Here is a 21,250-nt window from a genome sequence, read left to right as displayed (position 1 = left end):
GTTCTCCAGATTCGAGGTCGACCACCCTAGCCGTTAGGCCAACTCCTCTCCCCACGTGCACTCTGTGCACCAGGCTTGTTGGATGGAAGGCTGAAGGCCTTACTGGGATTCAAACTTGCGGCCGCTGCAGGTAAGAGCAGTGGGGCTGGCTGGGGAGGATTTTGAGAGACGACCATGAGGGAATATGAATTATTTATTTAATTTTCCTTGTGGTCGTCTCTTCGAAACCCCCCCCCCAGCCGGCACCACCGCTCTTACCTGCAAGATGACCATGAGGGAATATTAATTATTTATTTCATTTTCCTTGTGGTGGTCTCTCAAAATCCCCCCCCCCCCCCCCCCCCCCCAGCCAGCACCAAGGATCTTACCTTCAAGACGACCACGAGGGAATATTAATTATTTCTTTAATTTTCCTTGTGGTCGTCTCTCGAAATTCAGCCCACCCAGCCGGCACCACCGCTCTTACCTGCAAGACGACCATGAATGAATATTATTTATTTATTTATTTTCCCTTGTGCTCGTCTCTCGAAATCCCCCCAGCCCCCAGCCGGCTCCATCGTTCTTACCTGCAGCGGTCACGGCTGACTGCAACTGAGCCCCTACTTAAAGCGTTTAAACTGCGCACTGGAACTCGCGGGGCCATGGCAATCAAAAGAGGACTGCGAGCACGGCCTGCTCCACCAGTCAGGAGCCGGTTGGCCGGCGGCTCTTCTCGGCGAGCGTGCTCGTGCCTATAGGGAGGACACCACAGTACAATCAAGGCAATCAATAAATACAGCAAATGTCAACATGACGGGTCAGACCTACACGTCTATCCTACAAGAAAAATAACAGCTACTTATCTCTGCTCCGCAGCAGCAAAGTTAGAGGAGTTAAAATAGTGGACTGATTATTTACTGCTTAGAACATATGATTGGTGTAAATGTAAATGTCCAGTATTTGTAAAGCGTGAACAATTACCCGAAGGTGTCAAGGCGCTGGGGGCCGTCGGGAAGATTGAGCGAGCTATTGCCCAGAGTCACATGGTGCTGGGCTAATCTGCCGCCAGGGATCGAACCGTGAGCCCCCAGGATCCGGAATCAGTCACCCTGGCTGCTGCTGCACCACACCATGTGACGAGGAAAATGGCGTTATGGGAAATGTAGTTCTGTTTTTTATTTGTTCATTGGCTGTTGTGTTTTGCAGTAAAGGAAGAGAAGCATAATCCGAGCCTCCGCCTCTTGACATAGATTTGGGAGTCCCTTCTCTATTACAGTGACCGGAAGTGGAATTAAATCACCGTTTTGCGGAGTACAGCCCTTCCAGCTTCACATGTTGTGTATTATTCTGCCGTTAACTGCACATTGTTTGAAACCCGCGTGCATTATTTTAAACCTTTGGGCGCGGACGCGATTCTGCGCCTGTGCGGCAGAATTGCGAGTGGGCGGGTTCATGACGGCCTCCAGCCGTCGTCAGCACACGCCCACCGTGATGCATGACGGCTGGGGGCCGTCATCAGCATAGAAGGGGTTAAATGCTGAAACATCGCATGTGCGCTCTTTCTGAACTGAGGTAGATCTTCTGTGCCTGGAACTCTGGGGTTTTATGGAAATAAGAGCCAGGCGTGCAACGCCCATTTTATTTTATTTATGTATTTATTTTATTTAGTGCATTTTTAGGGCTCGCCTGCTGATGCGCTTGTTATAAAGTGCGGACATTACCCGAAGGTGTCAGAGCGCTGTACAATAGAACTAGTTACGTTACAAGAGAAAAGTGTTACACACTAGAACATTACAAAGATTAACATGAGACTTAAAAGGAAAGGAACCCCTTGGGTTCAAAGGGCTTCACCCCCCCCCCCTTCCCGGTCGTGTGTGTCAGCCCGGACTGAGACAGCTTCCTGGGCACAGACACACACCGTTTTTGGGCTGCGGTGGGCACCAGAGCACTTTACAGGTGTTTAAAAGACCATCTCCACTCTGCCTACTGTTGGAAGGATTAGCCCCGCAAAAAAACTTTTATTAGCCCCCCTGACAGCTCCCCCTCCAGTGGAGGGTGGTGTCGAGGAGCTTATGGTGCGAGCCAAGGGTTTCTCTATCAGGGTAACTGGTTAGGGTGTGTAAACGCCTTTAGGGCGCAGCCATCGATGGGGTTTAGATACTGGAGCGGGTGAAGCGCTGCGAGGCCCCTCTCTGGGCGCCCCCCCCCCACCCCCCTGCTCGTCGTGTTCTCACTTCATTCATGTCCTCTCTGGAGATGGTGGGGTGGGGGTGGCGGGAGGGAGGTTCCAGGAAAGGGGACCGTTGAAGAGATTGAGAGGGGGTGACAAGGTTCCTGTCAGTGATAAGCCCGGGGTGTCGCAACAGGGAGACTCCCACGGGGCTCTGCGAAGGGCCCCCGCCGCCTGCCGGCGCCGGGAGGAGAGTCTGCTCACCGCAGGACTGTGGGGAAGTGCTGTGTCTGCTGCTTCACTTAGGCCTGCTTGCCCTGCCTGTGCCCTGCATCCTCTATCCTGTGAACTGTCTACCTGCCTGCATTCCTGTACCCTACATGACTGTGACATGCATCCTACCTGCCTGTGGCCTCCCTGCTCTATCCTGTGAGCTACCTGCTGTCTGTCTATGCCCAGCCCTACTGCTGTCTTGCCTACCTATGCCCTGCCTTCTCTGCCTTCCTGTGCCTTGCCTGCTCTGCCACCCTGTGCCCCTCCTGCTGTTTCCTTGTGCCCCGTCTGCTCTGACCTCCCTTCTGCCGCCCTGTGCCCTGCCGGCGCTGTCTGCCTGTGCCCTTCCAGCATGGGCCATGAATGTCTGTGCCCTACCTCCTCTGTCTGTCTGTGTCCTGCCTGCTCTGTCTGCCTGCGCCCTGCCTGCTCTGACCTCATGCGGCACCAGCTCTCCCTCGCGGATTTTGACACGGTGTCGAGAATGAGGGGCCGGTATTTGGAGGGGAGGGGGCGGCGCGGGCCCAGTGCACCTCCCCCAGTGCTGCCTGAGGCTTCCTCCCGGTGCCACACCCCACCGCTTGGGCTGCCTGCACCCCAAGCTCCGGAGCTGCAGACCCCCGGGCCGTGCGGGCCCCTAATGTGAGGTGAGAACTGGAAAAGACTGGGAATGGGGCGTAGGGACCTAGGCGGGGGCGCCCCGTAATCCTTCCTGGGAGCGCGCGCAGCTCACCAGGGGGACCTCAGTCCGGGCTTGTAACTCCCTCTGTTCCTACAGCTCACAGCTCCGCCAGTGCACCTCTGCACAGCTTCGCCAGTGCACCTCTGCACCCCTCCCCCAGTGCACCTCTGCTCAGCTCCCCCAGTGCACCTCTGCACAGCCCCCAGTGCACTTCTGCACAGCTCCGCCAGTGCACCTCTGCTCAGCCCCCCCAGTGCACCTCTGCACAGCTCTGCCAGTGCACCTCTGCACCGCTCCCCCAGTGCACCTCTGCTCAGCTCCGCCAGTGCACCTCTGCACCGCTCCGCCTCTGCACCGCTCCGCCACTGCACCTCTGCACCGCTCCGCCAGTGCACCTCTGCACCGCTCCGCCAGTGCACCTCTGCACCGCTCCGCCAGTGCACCTCTGCACCGCTCCGCCACTGCACGCACCGCTCCGCCACTGCACCGCTCCGCCACTGCACCTCTGCTCAGCTCCCCCATGTCGTGTTGTTGCTTCTCGCTTGTCAGGTCATGACACCCCAGTGCACCTCTGCACCGCTCCACCAGTGCACCTCTGCACTGCTCCGCCAGTGCACCTCTGCTCAGCTCCCCCAGTGCACCTCTGCACCGCTCCGCCACTGCACCGCTCCGCCAGTGCACCTCTGCTCAGCTCCCCCAGTGCACCTCTGCACCGCTCCGCCAGTGCACCTCTGCTCAGCTCCCCCAGTGCACCTCTGCTCAGCTCCTCCAGTGCACCTCTGCACAGCTCCCCCAGTGCACCACAGCTCCCCCAGTGCACCTCCGCACAGCTCCCCCAGTGCAGCTCTGCTCAGCTCCCCCAGGGCAGCTCTGCTCAACTCCCCCAGTGCACCTGTGCACAGCTCCCCCAGGGCAGCTCTGCTCAGCTCCCCCAGGGCAGCTCTGCTCAGCTCCACCAGTGCACCTCTGCACCGCTCCCCCAGTGCACCTCTGCACCGCTCCCCCAGTGCACCTTTGCACCGCTCCGCCAGTGCACCTCTGCACCGCTCCCCTAGTGCACCTCTGCTCCGCTCCGCCACTGCACCTCTGCACCGCTCCGCCAGTGCACCTCTGCACAGCTCCGGCACTGCACCTCTGCACCGCTCCGCCAGTGCACCTCTGCAACGCTCCGCCAGTGCACCTCTGCACCGCTCCGCCAGTGCACCTCTGCACCGCTCCACCACTGCACGCACCGCTCCGCCAATGCACCGCTCCGCCAGTGCACCTCTGCTCAGCTCCCCCATGTCGTGTTGTTGCTTCTCGCTTGTCAGGTCATGACACCCCAGTGCACCTCTGCACCGCTCCGCCAGTGCACCTCTGCACCGCTCCGCCAGTGCACCTCTGCACCGCTCCGCCAGTGCATCTCTGCTCAGCTCCCCCAGTGCACCTCTGCATCGCTCCGCCACTGCACCTCTGCACCGCTCCGCCAGTGCACCTCTGCTCAGCTCCCCCAGGGCAGCTCTGCTCAGCTCCACCAGTGCACCTCTGCACCGCTCCCCCAGTGCACCTCTGCACCGCTCCCCCAGTGCACCTCTGCACCGCTCCGCCACTGCACCTCTGCACCGCTCCGCCAGTGCACCTCTGCACAGCTCCGCCACTGCACCTCTGCACCGCTCCGCCAGTGCACCTCTGCACCGCTCCGCCAGTGCACCTCTGCACCGCTCCGCCACTGCACGCACCGCTCCGCCAATGCACCGCTCCGCCAGTGCACCTCTGCTCAGCTCCCCCATGTCGTGTTGTTGCTTCTCGCTTGTCAGGTCATGACACCCCAGTGCACCTCTGCACCACTCCGCCAGTGCACCTCTGCACCGCTCCGCCAGTGCACCTCTGCACCGCTCCGCCAGTGCATCTCTGCTCAGCTCCCCCAGTGCACCTCTGCACCGCTCCGCCACTGCACCTCTGCACCGCTCCGCCACTGCACCTCTGCACCGCTCCGCCAGTGCACCTCTGCTCAGCTCCCCCAGTGCACCTCTGCACCGCTCCGCAAGTGCACCTCTGCTCAACTCCCCCAGTGCACCTCTGCTCAGCTCCCCCAGTGCACCACAGCTCCCCCAGTGCACCTCCGCACAGCTCCCCCAGTGCAGCTCTGCTCAGCTCCCCCAGTGCACCTCTGCTCAGCTCCCCCAGTGCACCTCTGCACAGCTCCCCCAGTGCACCACAGCTCCCCCAGTGCACCTCCGCACAGCTCCCCCAGTGCAGCTCTGCCCAGCTCCCCCAGGGCAGCTCTGCTCAGCTCCACCAGTGCACCTCTGCGCCGCTCCCCCAGTGCACCTCCGCACACCCTGGTGTTGCAATGAGCGGAGCAGACACTTCCCTCCTCTCCACTGACTCACCGCGCGGTTCCTTACTCACCGCGGGCCTCGGCTGTGATAAGGCCGGTTCCACTTCTTCCTTCGGTTGCGGGCCCGGGGGTGAGGGTTGGGGGGTGGGGGGGGGGCGGAAGTGCCGGGAAAGGTGGGGCAAGAGAGGGATTCAGAGAGGACAGAGCGAGGCCACAGGGAGCGGTGGAGCAGAGGGCCGGGAGCAAAGGTGGGTGAGAGTGAACGGGGGGAGGGCCTGAGAGCTGGGCGGGAGGGTAAGGGTGAAAAGGTGGGTGAGAGTGAACGGGTGGGAGGGCCTGCGAGCTGGGAGGGCAAGGGTGCAAAGGTGGGTGAGGGTGAACGGGTGGGAGGGCCTGCGAGCTGGGAGTGCAAGGGTGCAAAGGTGGGTGAGAGGTATCGGGGTGGGAGGGCCGGAGAGCTGGGCGGGAGGGTAAGGGTGCAAAGGTGGGTGAGAGTGAACGGGTGGGAGGCGAGGGCGAGGAATGCGGGATGTGAGAGCCAAGCAGCCAGGGGAAGGGTAGAGGGTGGTGGTACCCTGGCAGGATGGAGGGGAGGGTGAGGTCTGGCCTGGGTAGGGAGTGCAGATATTCCTACATCAAGCCGCCCTGGTCGTGTGTGGCCCCTGCTGCCCGTCCTGGGTTTTCAGCCAGCCGCGCCTGCATGATGGGACTGCAAACCGAAACGAAAAGCCCCAGAATGGAAAGAGCTGTTGGTGCAAAAGCCCAGACCGGCGGACTGCGCAAGAGGACACACGGACCCACCTGGAAGCTCTGACTCCCCGCCCTGCAGGCTGAGCTCCGCAGCAGGTGCATGAACCCCCTGAACGCAACTCCAGGCGCGGGGCCAGAGGACACACGGACGCTCCTGGAAGCTCTGACTCCCCGCCCTGCAGGCTGAGCTCCGCAGCAGGTGCACGAACCCCCTGAACGCAACTGCCTGGAAGCTCTGACTCCCCGCCCTGCAGGCTGAGCTCCGCAGCAGGTGCATGAACCCCCTGAACGCAACTCCAGGCGCGGGGCCAGTGGAGGCTGCAAGCTTGAAGGAGGCACTGGTAGGTTGTGTGCGGGCTGTGGCCCTCCCCAGTCCTGAGTCCCCGGATGCAGCCGGTGAAGGGGCTCTCCCTTCTACCATTGAATGGGTTGTGACTGACTCTGCCCAGCCGCCCTCTGAGAGGAGGCCTCTCCCTGGAGACCTGCCCACTTCCGATACGAGGGGGCAGGATGGCAGCGAGCGGTGGGTGGCATCGCGGGGGTTGCACGGGACACGTCCCAGTCTAGATCACAGCGCCTATACTGATTCTAGTGTGATATTGGGCGCTAAAGCCCAAATGTATGCGTCCAGTAAAAAACAGGGGCTGTCAGTATCCGCGAAGCGCTCACGAGTCCAAGAATGAATGTGTGAATAGTCCCGATATTCTGGGCTCTCCACGGGGCCGGGTGGCAAGAAGCGTCCTGGATGCCCAGACTTTCCGGATTCGCCCGCACTGCCCCGTTTTTTGGGTACATGCCCCCCCCCCCCCCCCCCCCCCCCCCCTACAGTTTTCTGCAGATTGCGAGCTGGGCCTATATGTGGGAATCGCCCACACAGTAAAGCCCCACTGCTCTGATAAATGTTAAATTCCACATTCTGGCACAAATCATGGCGACGACCAAGGGAATGGGGGCAGGGTGCGAGCCTGGCAGAGGGAACAGCAAAAATACAGGCCCAGTGACCTGAGCTGCCCCCTGCAGGCGCCTCCTAGTGCGTGCTGGCGTCATCACGCCTGGCTCGAAGGTCACAAAAGTGCGTTTACCACCAGTGTGTGAAATGGCACATCCCACGAAGGCAGGGCACGCCTTGGCATGCTGCGTGGCATGGCGAGCAGCCCTTCTGGGTAAAGAGATGCCGGTCCCTGGGGGGCTTTGTCACAACATTTCAAATGCAGCCCCCTGGCTCATCTGACCTCCCTCCTAACAATGGGGCATGTGGTTTTTGTGCAACATGTATTGCTGTTAGTATGAAAGTCCCACGTGACGTGTGTAACAGTGTCTAGCGTTTGCGTTATTGTGTAGTCTGTGTCAAAGAGGGCCGTGCTTATTGTCCTTCTTCTATGTCGTTGGAATGATCCGGTTTTTGCGTTTGAAAATATAGTCTCCTTATTTCTGGCATTTGTTCTTGCTGCAAGGTCCTGCCTGTAAGTCTCACCCCTGCCTACTTCCCCCAACACCCCTCTTTCCTCTTTTTTTTCTGTAGTCCCCCTCCCCCGTACGGCGATCTATGTATAGCTAGGGTTGTGAAATATTTCACACACATACATACATGCATACATACATACATACATACATACATACATACATACATACATACATACATACATACATACTTACATACATATAGAGAGCTATTTGAGCTCCAAGGAACAGCAAAGTGCTTTTCAGAGAATGTGTTTTACTGTACCACGAATTTCTGGAACATAGGGTACTGCTTTAAATGGGCAGGTGCTGTCCGGTACTGAGTACCTGCACTTCTTCAATTTGAAACGGAGAGTACCTGCACTTCTCTGCACTGCTTCCATACGTTCAATGTCAGAGTACCGGCACCTCTCAGGAGCAAGCAGGTACTACTTTGGATAGTGAGCACCTGCACTTCTGTGTATAAATCTAAAGCACTGGTGCTGTGTATATTCTGTCATCCAGGCACAACAAACATAGCGCCCTCAGAAGAGCTTCGAGGACCACTCCGGGGTTTAAGGCGCTATGTAAATGCTACTGTTCAATACAATACATCGATGTGATATCACCAGAGTGTATAAAAGTGCAATAAATGCGCTTGGGCGTCTAGCCGCTGTAATTTTGCTATGCTGCACAGTAAGAACTGGTAATAGAAGCTTCCAGTGAACATTAGGAGCTTGAATAATGTCACAGGCCTCGCAGCACTATCTGTGGGACACCAGAACATCACGGTGTCTGGAGGAGCCAGAAAATGCCAATGCATCCTTGTCGAACTAAGAGGTGGGACAGATGTTTGCCTCCCGGGACCAAATTACCCACTGGGTGCAATGTATCTGTTTGCTCTGGGGCGCACACTTAATCTAAAGTGCCGGGTGCAGACCACGACTGCACAGTATGCATTTTTAAAAAAGGATAAGTGAACATACCTGAAATGATTGACTTTTTAAACGTCTCAGAGCTTCCTATTTTATAGATACATGTGAGAAAATGCTTGTCCTTCTTGGGTGGGCCCCAGTTAATTTTATTTTGTGCACGAGGCGGCACAAAATGAAACATCTTGTAGACCAGTGCATCAGACATCGATCCTTCATCTAACACTGCACAGGTGAGACTTGTATTCAGCTGCTTTGATGTTTCAACACCTCTTTTATTTCTCAGGCACAAACCTGCACCAGAACACACCGAATCAAACAGCTGCACGACACACAGCACAGCAGATGGATGACATCTAATCCATACCACTGTCACCCATACCACACTCGCATCTAAGAACGTGGTGCACACAAGCAAGGAACCAAACACGGCGACAGCAACACAAATAAACACTCAGCACATCCTTCCCCTGTCACTGTCAACCAGCTACACCACACAGAAACACAACCGAGTTTAATACACATTCCCACTACTTTAACACCTGAAAACACACCCAACACAACATTTACAAACACCTAAAAAAGCACGGATGTGCGGAATATTTGGCAGCCATACTGCTGCTGACTACACCAGGGCCTAAGCAATACCTCACAATCACAACTGATAACACCACATACATCTGTGATGAGCTTCAGAGAAGTAGCAAGAACTGTAACTTGTAAGGAGACCTCCTTATGGCACCTTCAAAAACACCTTAGAGAACCACACAAATCTCGACACAGGTCAGGTTCTGCACCCTGGCAGCGCTACCTCTGACCACCAGGCAGCCGGCATGTTACCGACCAAGGGAATGCGTAAACAGTGGTAAAACCCTACGTCCGCCCTTGTCTAACACCACAACCGTAGAGCCGCAGCGATATGGCCACCAATCCTAAGCCTCACAGTCGGACCCTTTTCATCTGAATCCTTTGCCCAACATCACGAGTAAGAATGTCACATAAAAACACATTGTCACAGGATGGCCTACGTTTTGGTGAGCGATGGAAACCTCAAAATCGCATGGAACTGCGCCTATAGCTCTAAGAGGCCTTAGTATGGCAGTCTATGCGCTGTACAAATGGTAATAACATAACATAACCCCTGTCTGGTCTTTTCAATGATCCTTGGCGTCATTGGGACAACCTAGGCATGTCGTAGGTGAAGCTGACACGCAACCTCTACTCAGCATTACGCCTGAGTGATGGGTCTGCGAAATAAAGCTCACGAGAGGTGGTGCACGCGCCGAGACACAGTGAACACTAGGTAGACAGTCAACAGTAAACACAAGCCAGACCTATTACTTTGAAAAATAAACTAACCATTAATAACACTTTGAAATGATCACACAGGGAATTGAAAAGAATGATAACTCCGAAGTTTCTAGCCTTAAGCACTGCAGTCACATTGTCCCAGATTGTCTGTTTTTAAGGTGGTTTGAGCTATAAGGCCCACTTTTCGGAACCACTTTGGTTCAGTTCAGTTTGGTTTGTCCTGTTCCGGAATAGGGACAGTGGCTCAGTGTTATATCCTGGAATTTCATCACCATGTTTAGCCCTGGAGCAGTCTAGAGAGCTGAAATAATTTAACATGGATGCCCTTGGAGGTACCCACGGTAATGCCCCTGGGGCACCTTGAAGAGAAGACTGTCAGTGGGTTCAAAACCTGTCAAGCCTTGGACTGCTTATGAAGTCATTTCTTTCAATAAGCCACAGTCAAATACAGCTGAATGAAATTCAAAAGTTGAATAAAATCAAATTAAACATTTATATCCAAGTTCCTACCATGTGTAGCTAAATGTTTAGGCCACATGTGGATCACCCAGACTTCTGGTACCGATATCTTGAGATCTACCGGTTGCTGTTAAGAAAAAAAAATCCAACTCTTTTGGCCGCCAGAAACATTGGCCTGCCAACCAACGAGTTTGGTTTCCTAAAAACTCAAAAAAACTATATTTTGGAAACTGCTTTCTATAGAGGTCTGCATGTTACTAAGTCAGGTTGCTTAGGTGGGAGAGACTCAATGTGATTTAGAGCTTCAATATAGTGCCTCGTTTATTATAACAAGTGGCCCTGGCATTCGGCAGAGGCGCTGTTGCAGCTGAGTTAATCAGGCATAGATTGGGCAAGCATAGGGTTGAGGCTTGGATTGGGCAAGCACAGGGTTCATTCAGTGAACTAGGCTAGGATTGGGCAAGCACAGGGTTCATTCAGTGAACTAGGCTAGGATTGGGCAAGCACAGGGTTCATTCAGTGAACTAGGCTAGGATTGGGCAAGCACAGGGTTCATTCAGTGAACTAGGCTAGGATTGGGCAAGCACAGGGTTCATTCAGTGAACTAGGCTAGGATTGGGCAAGCACAGGATTCAGTCAACCAGGCTTGGATTGGGCAAGCACAGGCTTCAGTGAACCAGGCTTGGATTGGGCTAGCATAGAGTTCAGCCGGTTTCCGCATCTGCACACCACTTGGCAGGGCCCAGGAATAAATATTAAAATGCTTGTAAAAAGGCTATTTCATGAAACCCACCTGGCCACCTAACTGGGTAACAAGCCAAAAGTTGGAGGTGTTTCCAACATTCAGCTTTTCTCACAATTTTCTGTTCACCAAGCCTCCATTGGGAATAACACCATGGCGTCTGTCACCTGTGGTTCTAGTTCAACAGGAAGAGCGCTGATGTACAGGCATCTTTAACAGCCCTTTCTTTTCTTCAATATTCGGGTTTTCTTCCACCAGACCCCACGAAGGGCCAAGCTGTACAGACCCCCATGCTTAGGAGGCACTTCCGCCTTTCTCTTGGCTAGTGGCCAGAATAACAAAGACTGCTCTCTGATGCCACTGCCTGGTTGGCTGTGGACCGATGGGTCTTCATAAGCCACGCTCAGTTAATGCAGTTTCCAGGCGCCATCCGCCATTTTGATTTCTTCTGCTGCTGTGTTACGGCTGCAGTGTTTCTTCTCGTGGTAGGATCCGTGCCTAGAACAGTAAACATGGAAGACAGACTAACCATGCTTTTGATTGTCAGTGAGGGCTAGGTTTGGGTGCAGGTGGAAGGAGTGACCCTCAAAGTTCACCAAAAACCTGGTAACCTTTTGTCCTAAAAACTTTCTGCCTTGGAGACAAAGGCTAGATGCTGTGTCCTGACCACTGTCTCAAACAACCAGTGCACATTTTGAGATGTGAAAATGTGATCTCAGGTAGTCTATTTTTTATGCTGAAAAATGTCACTAGATGGTCAGCTGCTTGTGGGGATGCCAGAGGAGCTGTAGACATTTGCAATCAGTTGAGACCATAACACAACTTTAAACCGGTGATCAGTTAGTGGTGCTTTGTGTAACTATAACACGAAGCCGCCGCCTCTCTTTCATTCTCTGTTTGCCTAACACTCGGCTGTCTCATTCCTGTCTGCTGACAGGATCTCCTGACTGCACATGGTAATGTCATTTCAAGTTTGTCTTTTGTGTTGACCTGTTCGTAGTCTCTGGAAGCAAGTTAGCAAAGGCAGCCATAAGATCTCAAATTAGGTTATGTAACCACTCAGTTGAATAATTTCCCTCGTTAGCGTCTGGAGGGCGAAGGGGCGTTGAACATCACAAAGGTGATGTCACCCTTCCTCGTTACACGAAGGTGGGACAGGGAGTCTAGTCAAGTCTCCAAGAAAGTGATTTCACCAATAGTGAGAAGGCACTTTTAAGACGTGCGGATGGAGTTCGAAGGTTAGAACCTAACCCAAGAGACCCCCTTCTTTACTCGATGGACCTTGGACGAGCGGCTTGACATTCCGTTCTCATCATCCCAAAGACATTGGTTGGTTTCCTGAGGCAAATTCTCCTCATGGAGATCTGAAGGGAGGCCACATGGGCTTCTTCACACACATTCCTAAAGCATCATGCTTGACACCAGTTCCAGTCCCTAGGTATCTTTTGTTTGAGATGTTCCTTCCACCCTGTCCTCTTGAAACTTGGCCTTGCTCTTACACCCTCCATGCCTTCTTCATCGGTGATAGAGTCTCAAGCGTCTAGGATGTGATAGAGCAAAATTACACTACCAACAAGTTTCTTTCTGGGGTCACTCGATCACCCATAGTCCAAGAGCCCCATCACATTGACCACCATGGACCTTCCAACCAGGTGCACTATTACATCCAAAGTCCTTGGGCCTCATTGTCTAAAGCGTCTCACCTCCCACTTCAGTGTCTGCACGTGCCACGGTTCTGCGCTCTCGTGCACGGTTCCTGGGGTGTCACTGCTACAGCAAACATCAGAACCGAAAAGGGTCCCGCTCTGCTTCTATTAAAATTACTTTATTTTCGGAGTCTTTAAATTTACATGTGCCAGATACACGCCCCTTTGTACGCTATGTTTCCGCCCCTAGGCTTCATCGTGGTCTGTGGCCATGGTCTGAGCGGGGCAAGCTGGGGGAGCAGGTATTTTTGTGTAGCCCCTTAGCAACTCAGATTTAAAGCTATGCCCAGAATTTCTGGTTTCTCTTGTTGCCTAATCAGTGTACCCCAAAGGTGATATGATGGAATAGCCTGCAGGTGGGACTAGTTGCTGTGCTATACTATGCATTTCTTTTATTCATTTATTTGGAGTTTTTAATAGCATGGACTAGATCTGGTGAGTGTCAGAGCGCTTTACATAAGAACAATTACAATACAAATTCACTTAATTTTTTTTGCGTTACATTATGAAGTAGGCAAAGTTACAAATAACAAGGTATAGTCCAACAAAGGCTTTCGTAAGTCGATTTAAAGAAAAAGTGCAGGCTGGGAATTATGTGAGGTGGGTGCCAGCTTTATAGTCTACCCCATCACTAGGCAGGAACTTTCATTGCCAAAGAGCTGCTGGCAGCCTTGCCAAGCTCAGCAGTCTCCCATGCTAGAAGGGGCATGTTGAACTAGGGAAGGGACAGTGGGGTCGCAGTCCACATCTCTACAGATCCAGACAGTTCTGTTGAAAATACATCTTGGTATTTATTGATTGATTAATACATTAATATAAGTACAGGCAGAATTATAGAGTCATTGTCCTAAGAGAAAAAGGATGGTCAGCCATTTTTACTACCAATATGGCCGCCAGCAATTAAGCTATGTTAGAATTTTTTCCACTTGCATCCACAGCGGATACCTTGCTATCCCGACCCATGTGAGCCGCTGTAGGTGTCACTTTGTATCAGATCACATGCTGCCATGTCATTTGCCAGCCAGTTGCTGCATTGAACAAAGGGATTTTCAGAAGCGAGGAAAGTAACGCTGTGTTAGGCAACTCACCGTATTTATCTTATCTCCCCAGCTACCAGTGTCCGGGAATATCCTCGATGTCTACAACGCACAGGGAATGACGGCGCCTGCCATCACCATCAGCAACTCCTGCCCGGCCGACCTGCCCAATGTCAAGAAGGAGTACGGCGGTAAGCGCGATGCGTTGATGACGTAGGCAGTGGTTTTTGGCAAGCACTGCAATATGGTCATCGGCAGAGGGTCTGCCGTGTAGGAGCATTGGGTGAAAGATAAATGCAATCCTTGATGTCCATGGAAGAGTGTGGAGGGAAGAGCGGTGTGCGCCCTAGTATCAAGAAGAAGATGGAAAGACTGGTGTTGGGGAAAGGAAAGAGGGTAGGGGTAAAATTCAAACACTGCTATAGCAGGGATGTTAAATGGCATTTATAGAAGCATTGGAAATGCTGGTACTGGTATTTGGGAAGAGTGCGAATGTACAGGTGTCGGAGAGAAATAAAAGGTAAATGCAAGCATGTTATTAGGAAGGGGTGGAGACCAAAGAGAAGGTAAATGCAGGTAGCCCATCTAGAGGAGGAGATGGAGTGGATGTTATTAACAGCAGCTTAAGGCTGTTTTGGGGAGCCATTGGGGGTGACACCCTGGTGGTCTCTGCCAGTCATCGCTAAAGCGGAATGTGTCAAAAAGCGGAACATGCAAGAAGAAAATGGAAAAAGAATAGGATAAGGCAGCTGACCTACGGCTTCAGACTTTCATCTGAATCCGGGGTACCGGGGAGGACATGGCCTCTGATGTGGGTGTCTACTCAAGGTTGAGAGGGCAAAGGTATGTCTCTTGGTATGGAGGGTGACCCCTTACTCAGATGGAACAGGGAGCAATGTCTGAACCCCCCTAGAGGTTAGAGGGATCATGACCCCATGTAGTGTAAAGTGTAAGCCCCAGCCAGAGTTGAAGGATATGAAGTACTAATTGCGGTGGTAGAAGAACCCCTACGCAGAGGTGGTAGGTAGGGACTTTTAATCTTGGTAGGTCAGGGAACACCTATAAGATGTCAGGAGGCAGAGGGCACTCTCTGTGGTTTGGACAACTTGCCCCTACTCAGAGGTAACGGAAGGAACTGGGTCTGACCCCCAGTATGGGTATGAAGGTCGCCTCCGAGAGGTGAGAGGGAAGTAGAGTATGAAACTGTTGCCATTAGATAGCCCTATCCAGCTAAGAGAGACCGCCATAAATGTGAGGGTGTTTTTGGGTAATGCGAGGAAAGGACTGTCAGGAGTCCTCGGTGGGACATGTCACTCGGAATTGGCCTGAATTTGTGAGGGGAGGGAGGGGGAGACAGAAGTGTCCTGGTCCTAACACCCACTCCTCATGCTGTGTTACTTTGTCATTTTCAGAGCCAGACACCAAGGTCCTGATGAAGGAACGCCAGAAAAAGGACAACCACAACCTCAGTGAGTATGGGGTCCGATCCCTTCTGACAAGGACACCCTTACCCATGCGACATAGTGACTATTGGGGTCCGATCCCCCCTGGCACCCTTACTGTTAGACGGACCGGGAGGGTCGGCCGAGGATAAGGGGAGAGGTCTCCGGGGAGAGCCGTCTCCAGCGATCGTACAGACAAGTAACTTCCCCCCCACAGACGGACACCACACCAGGTTAAGGTTTAACGATACTTTATAAGCAATTCTTTAGGTACGGTGAGATGATACAAGGAGGTCTGGACTCAGGGGTCCCCTCGATTCTGGTCTCTGGATTGGGAAAAGGGTAGCGGGACAGTCTTGTTACCGATAGATGGAATAGCTCTCAATCCTCGAGCTCGGCGTTCTAGGTGGACGGGCCGCGGCGGAGCCAGCAGGTCCCGAGATGGACGAAGGAAGCGACGGTCCGCGGCGGAGCCAGCAGGTCCCGATGAAGATGGTGGTTACAAACGGTCCGCGGCCACGCCAGCAGGTCCCGACGACGATGAAGGTTTACGAAGGTTGCGGCAGCGCCAGCAGGCAGGACGATAGTTCGCAAGGCAGAGCTACGGCAGCGCCAATAGCCCGTCAAGGATGAGTTCTTCTCTGCGTCTCTCGACTCCAAGATACAACTGCCTTCCTACTCTGGAGCTCCCCCAGTTATAGGGCTGGGGCCCTTTGATGTCCGGACCCTCGCACTTGGAGGTCGGGGGGTCCGGGATGAAGGAGTCCAGACACCCAGCAGGGGGGTGGAGCCAGCGCCCGGGGAGATTTGGGGCGATCGGTACCTGGCGGGGGAGAGCCATCGACACCTCTTTCTCCCATTGACTTGCCAAGTGGTCCGCTCACCTCCTGGGTGGATGGTGGTGCCGGGATGTCTGAGGCCTGGCCAGGCCCAGGGTTGGGGTTGATCGGGGGCCACGCGGCCTCGTGGTGGAGGGTCCAAGATGGCGCCCAGGCTGGGGGCGCGGGCCGGTAGTGGATCGGGCCCACGAGGTCGATATGTTCAGAGGCAAGGGTCCCGGAGGGGACGGAAAACGTGAAGTGGTGGTGTGTGACACTTGAGGGGCCGGGCTCGGGCCTGGTCGGGCAGAGGGGGAGCGGCCCTTCACGTGGCCTGTCCAACATGCGTCCCCCCCAGCTGAAGGCGGGGTGAGTCACCCATCCTCTTGGGGACTCTCCTCGTCGAGGCGGAAAAAGCGGGACAGGCCATCCGCGTTGGCGTGATCTGGCCCAGGCCGGTGTTCCACAGTGAAGTCCATCCCTTGTAGGGAGATGGACCAACGTAGTAGTTTTGGGTTCTCCCCCCGCATCTGCATCAGCCACTGCAGGGGTCGATGGTCGGTCTGCACCCGGAAGTGTGTGCCAAAGAGGTAGGGCCGGAGCTTTTTGAGGGCCCATACCACAGCGAAGGCCTCCCTCTCGATGGTGCTCCAGCGTTGTTCTCGAGGTAGGAGTCGCCTGCTGATGAAGGCCACTGGCTGATCAAGGCCTTCGGTGTTCAATTGAGACAGGACCGCCCCAACGCCGTGGTCGGAGGCATCCGTCTGGACGACGAATTCCCGGCTGTAGTCGGGGGCCTGGAGCACAGGGGCGGAGCACATGGCGGCCTTCAGTTGTTCGAAGGCTGTTTGACAGTCTGGGGTCCAGTTGACCTTCTTGGGTTGATTTTTGGACGTGAGTTCTGTGAGGGGCCCCACTATGGTACCATAGTCTTTCACGAACCGTCTGTAATAGCCCGTGAGTCCCAGAAAGGCACGTACCTCGGTCTGGGTGATGGGGGGCTGCCAGGACTGGATGGCGGCAATCTTGAGCTGCAGAGGGGCCACTAGGCCGCTTCCCACCTGGTGTCCGAGGTAGGTTACGGACCCCTGACCAATTTGGCATTTGCTGGCCTTGATCGTGAGGCCAGCTCGCTGAAGGGCCTGTAGCACCGCTTGGAGGTGGTGGAGGTGGTCGGACCAATGGTGGCTGTACACAGCGATGTCGTCTAGGTAGGCGGCGCTGAATCCTTCGAGCCCGGCCAAGACCTGATTGACGAGCCGCTGAAATGTTGCTGGAGCATTTTTCATGCCGAAGGGCATAACCTTGAAATGATAATGGCCATCAGGAGTGGAAAATGCAGACCGTTCTTGGGCCCGGGGTGTGAGGCCGATCTGCCAATAGCCCGCCGTCAGGTCGAAAATACTGAGGTAGCGGGCAGCTCCCATGCGGTCGATTAGCTCGTCTGCCCGGGGGATGGGGTGTGCGTCCGTTTTGGTGACCGCATTCAAGCCCCGGTAGTCGACGCAGAACCGGAGTTCCGGTGTGGTGCCGGGGGGGGCTGCTTTGGGGACCAGTACTACTGGGCTGGCCCAGGGGCTGTCTGAGGGCTCAATGACCCCGAGCGTGAGCATTTTGGTTATTTCTTCCTGGATGCAGGCCCGTACCCGATCTGGTACGCGGTAGGCCCGGTGGCGGATAGGGGGGCTGTCTCCCGTGTCCACGTCGTGCACACACCAGGAAGTGACACCTGGGGTGAGGGAGAACAGGCCGGCGAACTGCAACAGAAGGTCTCGACATTCTTGGCGTTGTTCCAGGGTGAGGGCCTCCGAGAGTCGGACCCCATCCACAGAGCCATCTTTCTCCCGAGTCCGTAGGAGGTCCGGGAGGGGTTCGGAGTCTCCTTCGGCTCCATTGTCTGTGGCCATCAGGAGGCTGAGTTCTGAACGTACAAAGTGGGGTTTCAGTCTGTTAGCGTGGAGGACGCGGAGGGGGTTCCGTGAAGATTCCATGTCGATGAGATAGGTGACGGGACCCTTGCGCTCGACTACTTTGAAGGGCCCCGTCCACCTGTCTTGCAAGGCGCATGGTTCGGTGGGGGACATCACCCATACCTGTTGTCCGGGTTCAAATTCGATGGAGGAGGCATTTTGGTCATACCACTTTTTCATGTCCTCTTGACTGGCCTCCAAGTTTACTTTTGCCAGCTCTCTGAACCGTCGGGTCTGGTTGCGGAGGGTTAGGAGGTATTTGAAGACATCTGGAGGGTTCTTTAGAGGGGGCATCTCCCAGCCTTCCTTGACTAGACTGAGGGGCCCCCGTACGGGGTGTCCATACAATAATTCAAAGGGGCTGAAGCCGAGGGACTTCTGGGGGACCTCTCGATATGCGAAGAGGAGGCATGGCAGCAGCACATCCCACTGGCGACGGAGGGGCTCTTCCAACCCCCCAATCATCCCTTTGAGCGTGCGGTTGAACCGCTCAACGAGTCCGTTTCCTTGAGGGTGATAGGGGGTCGTGAATCGGTAGGTGACCCCACACTGTTGCCAGAGGGACTTCATATACTTAGAGATAAAGTTTGTGCCTCTGTCGCTGACGACTTCTCGGGGGAAGCCCACACGGGAGAAGATCCCCATCAGGGCCCGGCCGACTACCGGGGCTGTCACAGTTCGCAGGGGAACAGCCTCGGGGTAGCGGGTGGCGTGGTCCACCAGTACCAGGATGAACCGATGTCCTTGTCTTGTACGGGGGTCCAGGGGCCCCACAATGTCTATCCCGACCCTCTCGAACGGGGTGGTGACCACGGGAAATGTTTGCAGGGGGGCTTTTAGTTTGCGGCCGCTCTTTCCACTGGCTTGGCACGTGGGGCAAGATCGGCAATGCTGGAGTACATCATTCCTCATTTTGGGCCAGAAGAAGTGGGTTACTAGGCGGCTGTAGGTTTTATCCTGACCCAGGTGCCCAGCCAGGGGGACATCGTGGGCCAGATTTAGCAGGAAGTCTCTAAAACGGAGGGGCACCACTAGCACTCGGCTGGCCCCCAGCTCCGCGATCCTTTGCTCACTGTATAGCAGATCATTGTCCCAGTAAATCCAATGTGTTCCGGAGGTATCCCCTGCGCTCTGGGCGAGGGCTTGTTGGCGGAGTCCCTCGAGGGAGGGACAGGTCTTCTGCTCTTGTCGAAACTGCTCCTGAGTGGGCCCCCCCTCTTGATGCCACTGGTCGAGGCCAGCGAGGCCCGGAGGTTGAGCTGGTTCTGGGGGGACGGCACGGTCGGTGTCTTCGACTGGGGCGACTGGGGGAGGAGGCGCCGGCCATTCGGGTTCTTCCGGTCGAGGATTGGCACGGGTGGCCATGGACCGGGTGGTGACGCACGCCCAGTCCGGGATGCCCAACATCCCCAGGTGTTCTCTTCGTTCTACGGCTGCCCACGGAGAGCTTTCAAGGTCATTTCCCAGGAGGCAGTCTACGGGGGCATCATCCCGGACCGTCACTTTCAACATGCCGGAGACCCCTCCCCATTCGAAAGGGACGCAGGCCATCCGACACAGACTTTCCGAGTTATCGGCTGAACGGACAGGGCAGAGAATGTTCGGTAGGAACTGTTCTGGGGCCACCAGGTGACAGCGGACGGCTGTTACACTGGCCCCGGTGTCACGGAGAGCTTCAGCCTGGCGTCCATTGATGCTCACCCATTGGCTGTACTTCCGGGTGTTGGCGGGTAGGGGGACCCGCGGGACCATGTCTTTCCCCCCTAAGCATGCTAGAGCCATGGCGGCTGGCTCCCATTCTTGATGCTCTTGCTCATATTCTTCCTGTTCCTCGGAGATCTGTTCTTGCCCCAGGGCAGCAGCGGCCACTTGGCGGGGTCTTGGGCTCTGGTACTGTGGGCAATTTGGGTCGTTTGCATAGTGGCCGACTCGTTGGCATCGGTGACACGTGACATTGGCTCTGTATCCCGGTCGCGCCGGGGTGCTGCCCCGGTTGGCCGGGGGGGTGGAGCTGGTAGCGGGGGCGACCGGAGCGTTGTCTCTTCCTCGTCCCTGGCCCCCTCCTCCTCCTCGGGGACGGTGCTGACCGTTGTTGTTCCGGTTCTGTTCATAGGATCCATTTCGGCCCACTCTGGTGATTTCCCACCGGTCAGCCTCGGCTGCGAGCTGCCGTGGATCAGTCAATTTGCTGTCGAGGAGGTGCTGCCGGAGCTCAATGAAGCAATTGTTTGATAGGTGTTCCCACACCATGAGATTGAATAGTTGTTCGTAAGTTGTGACATTGCTTCCTTTGATCCAGCCCTCGAAGGCTCGGCTAAAATAGTTCACGTAGTCCACCCAAGTTGTACCCGGGATGCGGGTGCAGTCTCGGAACCTCTGACGGTACATCTCGGGTGTGAGCCCATAGCGGGTGAGGAGGGCAGCTTTCATGTGGTCATAGGAGGTCATCTGGTGGTCCGGGAGCTGTAGTAGGGCATCGCGGCCCTCATTGAGGAATCTCCCCCATAGACCGGCTCCCCAGTCGCTTCGATCGATCCGGTGGGCGGTCATAGCGATTTCGTAGGCCTTGAACCATTGCTGGATGTCGTCCTCTCGGAAGTATTCTCGAACGACATCCTTGGGGATGTGTACCTTCTTATCTGTTGTCCCTGGGGTGGGGGGTTGCTCGGGCACTCCTAATTCTTTGTTCTGCTTGCGTAAGTCTATCTCAGCTAACTTGCGCTCGTGTTCATATGCCAGTCTCTTTTCCTCGAGCTCCCTTTGTCTCTGTTTTTCCTCTCTTTCTTCTCGGAGACGCAGGTGCTCTAAGCTCAGTTTTTGTTCGGCCAACTTAAGTTCAACATCCATTTTGAGCCGGGCCATTTCTAGCTCATGTAGTCGTGTTTTTTCTCGTTCCTGGATCTCGTCTTGCGAGAGACCCTTTCTTTGCTCCTCGGGGGTCGTGGTGTTTTTTTCCACTGCTGCGATGCTTTGGTTGGTGGTTCCGACGGCCCCGGTTTCTGCCCAGGACTCTAGGGCATGCTTGAAATCGTCTTTGGTACTTAGGCCGGTGGTAGCGATACCTAGTTCGATGCAGAATTGTTTTAATTCACGATGGCTGTACTCGTCCAATTTCTCCATCTGAAATTTCTCGGTGGATCCGCTTTCTTTGGTTGTCATCGTGATTTCGTCGTGGGGTGAGCTACTTTCTGTACGATTATGCGGTGATTCGGATCGCGC

At 55.0% G+C, this 21,250-nt stretch overlaps 1 protein-coding gene across 2 annotated transcripts in view; it reads left to right on the top strand.

The window, feature by feature from the left end:
* TFE3 (transcription factor binding to IGHM enhancer 3) overlaps nucleotides 1–21,250 on the top strand; it is a 137,280-nt gene that overhangs the window by 89,202 nt on the left and 26,828 nt on the right. For both annotated transcript variants that reach the window (XM_086940305.1, XM_086940306.1), the window contains exons 6-7: nucleotides 13,875–13,992; nucleotides 15,214–15,270. In XM_086940305.1, the coding sequence (XP_086796431.1) occupies nucleotides 13,875–13,992; nucleotides 15,214–15,270 (175 nt within the window). The remainder of the gene's footprint in view (nucleotides 1–13,874; nucleotides 13,993–15,213; nucleotides 15,271–21,250) is intronic.

The sequence above is a fragment of the Lissotriton vulgaris genome, chromosome 10 (assembly GCF_964263255.1).
Source record: "Lissotriton vulgaris chromosome 10, aLisVul1.2, whole genome shotgun sequence".
Taxonomy (NCBI): Eukaryota; Metazoa; Chordata; class Amphibia; order Caudata; family Salamandridae; genus Lissotriton; species Lissotriton vulgaris.
Note: the sequence above shows the minus strand (reverse complement) of the source record. Positions and strands in the feature narration are given on the sequence as shown.